The sequence below is a fragment of the Melozone crissalis genome, unplaced genomic scaffold (genome assembly GCF_028551555.1).
Source record: "Melozone crissalis strain CALT ecotype California unplaced genomic scaffold, PUWL_Pcris_2 ptg000195l_1, whole genome shotgun sequence".
NCBI classification, from domain to species: domain Eukaryota; kingdom Metazoa; phylum Chordata; class Aves; order Passeriformes; family Passerellidae; genus Melozone; species Melozone crissalis.
The window spans coordinates 846,947-857,325 of NW_026535960.1; the positions used below are offsets into that span (position 1 = coordinate 846,947).

Sequence of the window (10,379 nt, forward strand, 5' to 3'; positions counted from 1 at the left end):
GGACACTGGGACGGCCTCGGGGCGTGGAGGGGCCGGGGGGCCCCGGGACCCCAATAAAGCCACTGAGTGTCACAGGCTGGCGCTGCCACCCGCGGGGGTACAGGGACATGGGAATCACCCTGGCACTGCCACTGGTGGGGGGACAGGGACAGGGGACAAGGACACAGGGGTCACCCTGGCACGGCCACCGGTGTGGTGGGGACGCTCCTGGCGTGGGGACAGGGACACAGGGACAGCCTCAGTGTGAGGACAGGGACACGGGTTACGCTGGCACGGCCAGTGGTGTGGGGACAGGGACACCTCAGGGATTGGGACAGGGACACCCCAGCATGGGGACAGGGATGGAGACAATGAGTGGACAGAGGTCACTCCCAGGATGGGGACAGTGACAGGGTCAGAGGTCACTCCCCGGGACAGTGACAGGGTCAGAGGTCACTCCCGGGACAGTGAGGGGTCAGGGGTCACTCCCGGGATGGGTCAAGGGCAGCTGGTGCTGAACGAGACCCCAGAGCCAGCGGGGGCTGGGGGGGGGACACGGCACCGGCACGGCCTGGGCACGGCTGGACCCACAGACTGACCCACGGCCTGGGGCAAAGACTGACCCACAGACTGACCCACGGCACCGGCACGGCCTGGCATGGGCTGGGCACGGCTGGACCCACAGACTGACCCATGGCACTGGCACAGCCTGGGCTGGGCACGGCCTGGGCATGGCCTGACCCACAGACTGACCCATGGCCTGGGCATGGCCTCACCCACGGCACTGGCACGGCCTGGGCTGGGCATGGCCTGACCCACAGACTGACCCACGGCCTGGGGCAAAGACTGACCCACAGACTGACCCACGGCACCGGCACGGCCTGGGCTGGGCACAGCCTGGGGAAAAGTCTGACCCACGGCCTGACCCACAGCCTGGGCATAGCGTGACCCACAGCACCGGCATGGCCTGGGCATGGCCTGACCCACAGACTGACCCATGGCACCAGCATGGCCTGGCCTGGGCACAGCTGTACCCAGAGCCTGACCCATGGCCTGACCCACGGCCTGACCCACAGCACCAGCACAGCCTGACCCGGGCAAAGCCGGACCCGCGGCACCGGCCTGGCCTGGGCACGGCCTGGGTATGGCTTGACCCACATCCCGGACAGACCCAGCCCCACACCGAGGACAGCCCCAGGACAGACCCGGCCCCACATCCTGGACAGGCCCAGCCCCACAACCAGGACAGAGCCCCACACCTGGCCCCACGGCCACCCCACAGCCAGGCAGACCCAGGATTGACCCAGCCCCACACCTGGCCCTGCTCCCAGCCACACTCCTGGCCCCACAGCCAGGACAGACCCAGACCCACAGGAAGGACAGACTGACCCCACTCGTGTTTCTGTTCTGTGGAACCCCAGCCTTTATTCCCCCCTGCAGCCCAGACAGACAGACAGACCCCACAGGAAGGACAGACACACACTCACATTTCCACTCTGTGTAATCCCAGCCTTTATTCCCCCCGCAGCCCAGACAGACAGACAGACAGACCCCACTCGTGTTTTCCTGTGTAATCCCAGCCTTCATTCCCCCCCGCCACCCAGACAGACAGACAGACCCCACAGGAAGGACAGACACACACTCACATTTCCACTCTGTGTAATCCCAGCCTTTATTCCCCCCGCAGCCCAGACAGACAGACAGACAGACACTCACATCTCCACTCTGTGTAATCCCAGCCTTTATTCCCCCCGCAGCCCAGGACAGACACACAGACAGACAGACAGACAGACAGACAATGTTTCTCTGTGTAATCCCAGCCTTTATTCCCCCCGCAGCCCAGGACAGACACACAGACACACAGACAGACAGACAGACAATGTTTCTCTGTGTAATCCCAGCCTTTATTCCCCCCGCAGCCCAGACAGACAGACACACAGACAGACAGACAGACAGACAATGTTTCTCTGTGTAATCCCAGCCTTTATTCCCCCCGCAGCCCCGCGGGGGCCGAGGCCGGGGTCGAACACGAGGTTGGGGGAGGGGGGGATGTGGGGACCCCCCAAAGCCCCTCCCGGGGGGCTCCCCCGGTGCCGTGGGGGGCTCGGGGGTCCCCCGGGGCCGGGCCCTACTTGGGGGGCCGGTACAGCAGCTTCCTGCTCTTGAGCACGGCCCACTTGTGGCGCTTCATGTACAACAGCAGCGGCGTCAGCAGCCCCGAGATCAGCAGCAGCTGGGGGGGGGCACGGGGTCAGGGGGGCTCAGCAACACCGGGACCCCCGAAACCCCCAGACCCACCCTGAGACCCCCCCGAGCCCCACCAAGCCACCCTGAGGCACCCCTGAAGACCCCCAGACCCCCCATTCCCAGCCCCACCTTGAGCCCCCAAAGCCCCCCTGAGGCATCCCCAGGCCCAAACCTCACCCTGAGACCCCCCCGAGCCCCCCCAACCGCACCTTGAGGCTTCTCTGAGCCCCCAGCCCCGCCCTGAGACCCCCCAAGCCCCCTATGAGACCCCAGCCCCACCCTGAGGGCCCCCAAGCCCCCCCATCCCCAGCCCCATCCTGAGGCCCCCAGCCCCACCCCCAGCCCCTCTATCCCACCTTGAGGCTCCCTGACCCCCCCCAGCCCCCAGACCCACCTTCAGGCCCCCTCTGAGCCCCCCAGCCCCAGCCTGAGCCCCCGCCAGCCCCCCCGAGTCCTCAGCCCCATCTTGAGCCCTCCCAGCCCCCCAGCAGTCCCCAGCCCCCCGTTGAGCCCCAGCCCCCCAGTGAAGCCCCCAGCCCCACCTTGAGCCCCCCATGAAGCCCCCAGCCCCACCTTGAGCCCCCAGCCCCAGTGAAGCCCCCAGCCCCACCTTGAGCCCCCCATTGAGCCCCCAGCCCCACCTTGAGCCCCCCATTGAGCCCCCAGCCCCACCTTGAGCCCCATCTTTTTGCGGTGGTCGTGCTCGGGCTCGGCCGCCCAGCGCAGGAAGGTGCAAACGTCCTTGGCAATCTGGGACATGGTGGCCGGGGTGCCTGGGGGGGGACAGGGCAGTGAGACCCCAATGGGACCCCCGGGACCCCCAGACACCCCCTGAACCCCACAGATCCCACTGGGACCCCCACTGACCCACTGGGACCCCCAGACCCCCCCCCAATACCTGGTGTGGTCAGAGCCCCCCAGGACCTCCTCAAACCCCCCCAGGGCACCCCCAGCCCCCCCCCAGCCCCCCCCAGCCCCCTCCAATCCCTTCCCAACCCCAGCAGGACCCCCCCAAATCCCCTGCAGACCCCTCCCAGGACCCCCAGCCTCCCCTCAGACCCCTTTAAGGCCCCCCAGGACCCCCCAAGACCCCTTTAATTCCCCCCAGGCCCGTTTAAGCCCCCCCCCAGCCCCCTGTAAGCCCCCCAGGACCCCTTTAGGCCCCCCAGGACCCCTTTAATTCCCCCCCACAGACCCCCCAGTCCCATTTAAGCCCCCCTAAGGCCCCTTTAAGCCCCCCAAGACCCCTATAAGCCCCCCCAGCACCCCTTTAATCCCACCCCCAGCCCCCCCAGGACTCCCATAAGCCCCCCCAAATGCCCCCCCTTCAAGCCCCCCGTACCGTCCTCGTACTCGAGCACCTCGTCGTAGATGGGGGGGGCCATGCCGATGGCCTGGCCAGGGAAGTAGGGGTTGTAATGGAGCCCCTCCCTCAGAGAGACCCCCCCGGGGGCGTCACAGTACCCCGTGAGCAGGGCGAACACGTAATCCTCGCCCCCGTGCCTGGAGAGATCAATAACGGATCAATAATGCATCAATAACTGATCAATAACTGATCAATAACGGTGTCACAGTACCCCGTGAGCAGGGCGAACACGTAATCCTCGCCCCCGTGCCTGGAGAGATCAATAACGGATCAATAATGCATCAATAACTGATCAATAACTGATCAATAACGGTGTCACAGTACCCCGTGAGCAGGGCGAACACGTAATCCTCGCCCCCGTGCCTGGAGAGATCAATAACGGATCAATAATGCATCAATAACTGATCAATAACTGATCAATAACGGTGTCACAGTACCCCGTGAGCAGGGCGAACACGTAATCCTCGCCCCCGTGCCTGGAGAGATCAATAACGGATCAATAATGCATCAATAACTGATCAATAACTGATCAATAACGGCGTCACAGTGCCCTGTCAGCAGGGCGAACACGTAATCCTCGCCCCCGTGTCTAAAGGGTTAATAACAGATCAATAATGGATCAATAACTGATCAATAATGGATCAATAACTGATCAATAACGGCGTCACAGTGCCCCATCAGCAGGGTGAACATGTAGTCCTCATGCTCTTGCCTGAAGGATTAATGGGATCAATAACGGACCCATGACAGATCAGTGACAGATCAATGACAATGACAGATCAATGACAGATCAATGACAGGATCAATAACAGATCAATGACAGATCAATGACAATGACAGATCAATGACAAATCAATGACAGATCAATGACAGATCAATGACAATGACAGATCAATGACAGATCAATGACAGGATCAATAACAGATCAATGACAGATCAATGACAATGACAGATCAATGACAGATCAATGACAGATCAATGACAGGATCAATGGGGTCACTGGGATCGGTGGGGTCAATGCATTGTGGGGTGACCCCAGAGCCCCCCAGAGCCCCCCAGAGCCCCCAAACCCTCACCTGGCGTTGACAATGTAACTCAGGTCCGGGGGCAGGGCCCCGTTGTTGGCCGCCCGCGCAGCCTCGGGGTTGGGGTAGGGCTTGGGGAAATGATCCGAGATCTTCCCGGGACGCATGAACATCTCCCCGTTCTCATCCGGGCCGTCCTGCACCTCCACCTGCACAGGTGGGACACGGACAGGTGAGATATGGACAGGTGAGACAGTGAGATACAGACAGGTGACACACAGGGACAGCAGGGTCCCCATGAACATCTCCCCGTTCTCATCCGGGCCGTCCTGAACCTCCACCTGCACAGGTGGGACACGGACAGGTGAGATATGGACAGGTGAGACAGTGAGATACAGACAGGTGACACACAGGGACAGCAGGGACAGGGACAGGTGACACACAGGGACAGGTGACACACAGGGACAGCAGGGACAGGGACAGCAGGGTCCCCATGAACATCTCCCCGTTCTCATCCGGGCCGTCCTGCACCTCCACCTGCACAGGTGGGACACGGACAGGTGAGACAGGGACAGGTGAGATACAGGTGAGATACAGACAGGTGACACACAGGGACAGCAGGGACAGGGACAGGTGACACACAGGGTCCCCATGAACATCTCCCCGTTCTCATCCGGGCCGTCCTGAACCTGCACCTGGGACAGGTGAGATATGGACAGGTGAGACAGGGACAGGTGGCACACAGGGACAGGTGACACACAGGGACAGCAGGAACAGGGACAGGTGACACACAGGGACAGGTGACACACAGCGTCCCCATGAACATCTCCCCGTTCTCATTGGGGCCGTCCTGAACCTGCACCTGGGACAGGTGAGCCGGGGACAGCCCGGCAGGGGCGTGGGAATGGCAGGACAGGGACATGGGGACACCAGAGACAGGACGTGGGGACACCAGGGACAGCTGGGGACAGGGGCAGCAGGACACCAGGAGTGGCAGGACAGTGACAGTGACACATCAGGGACAGCAGCTGGGGACACTGGGGATGGTGGGACAGGGACACGGGGACACTGGGATGGAGCCAGCAGGACACCAAGGACAGCAGGACAGTGACAGTGACACGTCGGGGACAGCAAGGTCACTGGGGACACTGGGAGTGGCAGGACAGGGACAGCAGAACATTGGGGACAGCAGGGTGGGTGACACTGGGGATGGCAGCAGACTGGCACCAGGACAGCAGGGGTGGCAGCACAGTGACAATGACACGTCAGGGACAGCAGGGTGGGGACACTGGGAGTGGCAGGACAGGGACAGCAGGGCACTGGGACACTGGGATGGAGCCAGCAGGACAGCAGGACACGGACAGTGGGGACAGCAGGGGTGGCAGCAGTGACACTGCAACATTGGGGACAGCAGGACAGGGACACGGGGACAGGGCACTGGAACACTGGGGACAGCAGGACACAGACCGTGGGACAGCAGGGGTGGCAGCACAGGGACACTGGGGAGAGCCGGACAGGGGCACTGGGGACACAGGGGACAGCCTGGGTGGCACACAGAGGCACTGGGAAATTGGGGACAGCAAACTGGGGACACTGGGGACAGCAGGGGTGGCAGCACAGGGACATTGGGGACAGCAGGACAGGGACACTGGGACACCGCAGGTGGCAACAGTGACACTGGGACATTGGAGACAAGGCAGGGGGACACTGGGGACAGCAGGACACAAGGGGTGGCAGCACAGGGGCACGGGGGACAGCAGGACAAGGACACTGGGACACTGCAGGTGGCAGCAGTGACACTGAGGGTGGCACAGGGTGGCACAGGGTGACAGGGGGTGTCAGGGGATGGCACAGGGTGGCAGCAGTGACACTGGGGGTGGCACAGGGGGTGGCAGCAGTGACACAGGGTGACAGGGGATGGCACAGGGGTGCCGGTGTCACCTCCTCCGCCAGCGCCTTGGCCTCGGCCTCGGTGTGGCTGACGCCGATGAGGTTCCGGAAAGCCAAATAATCCATGGAGTGACAGGCAGAGCACACCTGGCGGTACACCTGGAACCCCCTGCGCACACTGGGGGGACAAACAGACACCAAAATTATCCTAAAAATCCCAAAATAACCCCAAAACAATCCCAAACACACCTGGCGGTACACCTGGAACCCCCTGCGCACACTGCAGAGACAAACAGACACCAAAATTATCCTAAAAATCCCAAAATAACCCCAAAACAATCCCAAACACACCTGGCGTACACCTGGAACCCCCTGCGCACACTGCAGAGACAAACAGACACCAAAATTATCCTAAAAATCCCAAAATAACCCCAAAACAATCCCAAACACACCTAGCGTACACCTGGAACCCCCTGCGCACACTGGGGGGACAAACAGACACCAAAATTATCCCAAAATCACCCCAAAAACCTCAAAATCACCCCAAACACACCTGGCGGTACACCTGGAACCCCCTGCAGATAATGGGGGGAAAAGGGGGGTTACAGGCCCCAAAATCACCCCAAACACACCTGGTGGTACACCTGGAACCCCCCTGCGGACACTGTGGGGACACAGCGGGGTTATAGACCCCAGAAACCCCAAAATCCCCCCAAAATACACCTGTAACCCCCTGTACAAACTGCAGGGGTACAGACCCCAAAAAACCCCAAAATCACCCCAAAACACACCTGGAATGCCCTGTACAAACTGCAGGGACAGAGACCCCAAAAAACCCCAAACGACCCCAAACACCTGGAAATCCCTGTGCACACTGTGGGGTCACAGATCCCAAAAGCCCCAAAATCACCCCAAAACACACCCGGAACCCCCCTGTGCACACTGCAGAGACAGGGCTCAGACCCTCCAGGGACCCCCCCAGGAACCCCAAATCCCCCCAGCCCCATTACCTGCTGTGCTCCAGAGACCCCCAACCCGCCCCCCACCCGGACCCCCCACATCCCTCCAGGACCCACCAAACCCCTCCAGGACACCCCAAATTCCCAATTTTTCATGCTTGGCATGGTTCAGTGCAGACAGGAACCCCCCAAGCCCCCCCAGGACCCCCCAAAACCCCCCCAAATTCCCCATTTCCCTTACCTGGCGTGGTCCAGCGCCGACAGGGACCCCCAAACCCCCCCAGGACACCCCCAAACCCCCCCAGGACCCCCCATTTCCCTTACCTGGCGTGGTCCAGCGCCGACAGGAACCCCTCAAACCCCCCCAGGACACCCCCAAACCCCCCCAGGACCCCCCATTTCCCTTACCTGGCGTGGTCCAGCGCCGACAGGAACCCCTCAAACCCCACCACGACACCCCCAAATTCCCCATTTCCCTTACCTGGCGTGGTCCAGCGCCGACAGGAGGCCGCCGTGGCTCCAGGGCAGGTTTGGGGGGTGCAGCTCCAGCTCCCCCGCGCTCACGGGGCCCCCCCCGAGCGACAGCGACAGCGCCACGGCCAGGGACCCCCCCCCGGCCAGCGCCCCCAGCACGGCCAGGGACCACCGGGAACGGGGACGGCCCGGGAACGACGACAGGGACACCTGGGGGGGGGACAGGGACAGGTTAGGGACACTGGGGACACAGGGACAGGTTAGGGACAGGTTAGGGACACAGGGACATTGGGGACACAGGGACAGGTTAGGGACAGGTTAGGGACGTTGGGGACACAGGGACAGGTTAGGGACATTGGGGGGGGACACAGGGACAGGTTAGGGACATTGTGGGGGACACAGGGACAGGGATCCCCCCCATCAGGGACCACCGGGAGCGGGGACGGCCCGGGAACGATGACAGCGACACCTGGGGAGGGGGGACACAGGGACACCTGGGGGGGGGGGACACAGGGACACCTGGGGGGGACACAGGGACACCTGGGGAGGGGACAGGGACACCTGGGGAGGGGACAGGGACATCTTAGGGGCTCAGGGGTGACAGGGACACTGCAGGGGGTGGGGTTAGGGACACTTGTGTGGACACAGGGACACTGGGGGGACACAGGGACATCAAGGGGGGCTTGGGGAAACCCTGGGAGGGGGACAGGGGTGACAGGGACACCTCGGGAGGACACAGGGACACCTGGGAGGGGACGGGGGGATCAGAGGTGACAGGGACACCGCGGTGGGGACAGGGACACGTGGGGGGGGGACACGGACACCTGGGGGGTTGGGGACACCGCGGTGGGGACAGGGACACGTGGGGGGGGGACACGGACACCTGGGGGGTTGGGGACACCCGGGTGGGGACAGGGACACGCGGGGGGGGTCAGAGGGACACCGGAGGGGGACAGGGACACCCGGGGCACCGGGGACCCCAAGGCTCGGGGGGCATAAGAGCAATGGGGGAGTCCCGGGGACAGCGGGAATAGCGGGAACGGGAACAGCGGGGACGGCGGGAATACCGGAATTAGCGGGAACGGGAATAGCGGGGATACCGGAATTGCCGGGAACGGGAATAGCGGGGATACCGGAATTGCCGGGAGCGGCGCGAAGGGCGGGCAGAGGGCACCGCGGGCACGCGGGGAGGCACCGGGGACACCGGGAACCATGGAGGGGGACAGTGCCGGGGACACCTGGGGAACGGGGACAACCGGGGACACCGGGAGTGGAACCGGGAGCACCGGGAACCGGGAGGGGTAATGGGGAACGCTGAGCAGGACGGGCAAAAGAACCGGGGGCACCGGGAACCGAGAAGGGCCGGGAGTGGAACCGGGGGCACCGGGAACCATGGTGGGGGACAACTGCCGGGGACACCCGGGGAACGGGGACAACCGGGGACACCGGGAGTGGAACCGGGGCACCGGGCACACCGGGGCAGGCACCGACTGCCCCCAGGCAGGGCCGGGGAGCACCGGGAACCGGGAAGGGCCGGGAATGGAACCGGGGGCCCCGGGAACGGAACCGGGAACGGAACCGGGGACACCGTGCGGGGCTCGGGAACATCGGGCACACCGGGGCAGGCACCGCCAGCCCCGGGCACGGCCGCTCCCGTCCCTCACCCACTCCCCGGTGAGCCCCAGCGCCGGGGCCGCGCGGTGCCCTCGGCGGGCCCGCGAGGGGCCGGGCCGCGCCGTGACCTTGCGGGGCCGCACTCACCGTGGCGGGGCCGGGGGCGGGGCCGCGGTGCGGGCGCAGCAGCGCGCGCGGGGGAGCCGGGCCGGGCCGCGCCGGGCCCGGGAGCAGCCGCAGCCCCGGGAGGCCCCGCAGGCCCCGCAGCGCCGCCATCGCCGAGGTCGAGGGGACGCGCCGCGACGCCCCGGAACTGACGTCAGAGGGAGGGATGGGAGTGACGCCACCGAGAGGCACGTGACGCGTAACAGGTTTTTTTATTGCGGCGCCCCCTGGCGGACGGAGGGGGAGGAGCACAGGGAGAGACCACGCCCACACGGCAAACCACGCCCACTCGGTAAACCACGCCCCCGAACGAAACCCACGCACGGCAACAAAACCGCGCCCCTGCAAAAAAAGCCACGCCCCTTAAGAAACGGCGCCTCCCACACGTGAGACGCCATTAACAAAAGCCGCGCCCATTAACAAACTATGTAAGACACGCCCATTAACAAAGCCACGCCCCTCAACGAGTCACACCCCTGCACATAAGCCACGGCCATTGACACAAGCCACGCCCATTAATTAACAGACCACACCCCCTGCACATAAGACGCGCCCATTAACAAAAGCCACGCCCGTTAACAAGCCACGCCCATTAACAAGCCACGCCCATTGCACATAAGACACGCCCATTAACAAAGGTCACGCCCATTAACAAACCAT

At 63.8% G+C, this 10,379-nt stretch overlaps 1 protein-coding gene across 1 annotated transcript; it reads right to left on the reverse strand.

Annotated features, from left to right (window-relative positions):
* Nucleotides 1–2,102: 2,102 nt before the first annotated feature.
* On the reverse strand, nt 2,103–9,830 carry LOC128949085 (cytochrome c1, heme protein, mitochondrial). The gene is made up of 7 exons (XM_054293887.1): nt 9,702–9,830; nt 7,948–8,150; nt 6,559–6,685; nt 4,669–4,826; nt 3,569–3,729; nt 2,899–2,999; nt 2,103–2,212 (listed from the first exon to the last, which is right to left on the reverse strand). Exons 1-7 carry the CDS (start codon nt 9,828–9,830, stop codon nt 2,108–2,110), a joined length of 984 nt encoding a protein of 327 aa, XP_054149862.1. The 3' UTR covers nt 2,103–2,107.
* Between the last annotated feature and the right edge of the window lie 549 nt (nt 9,831–10,379).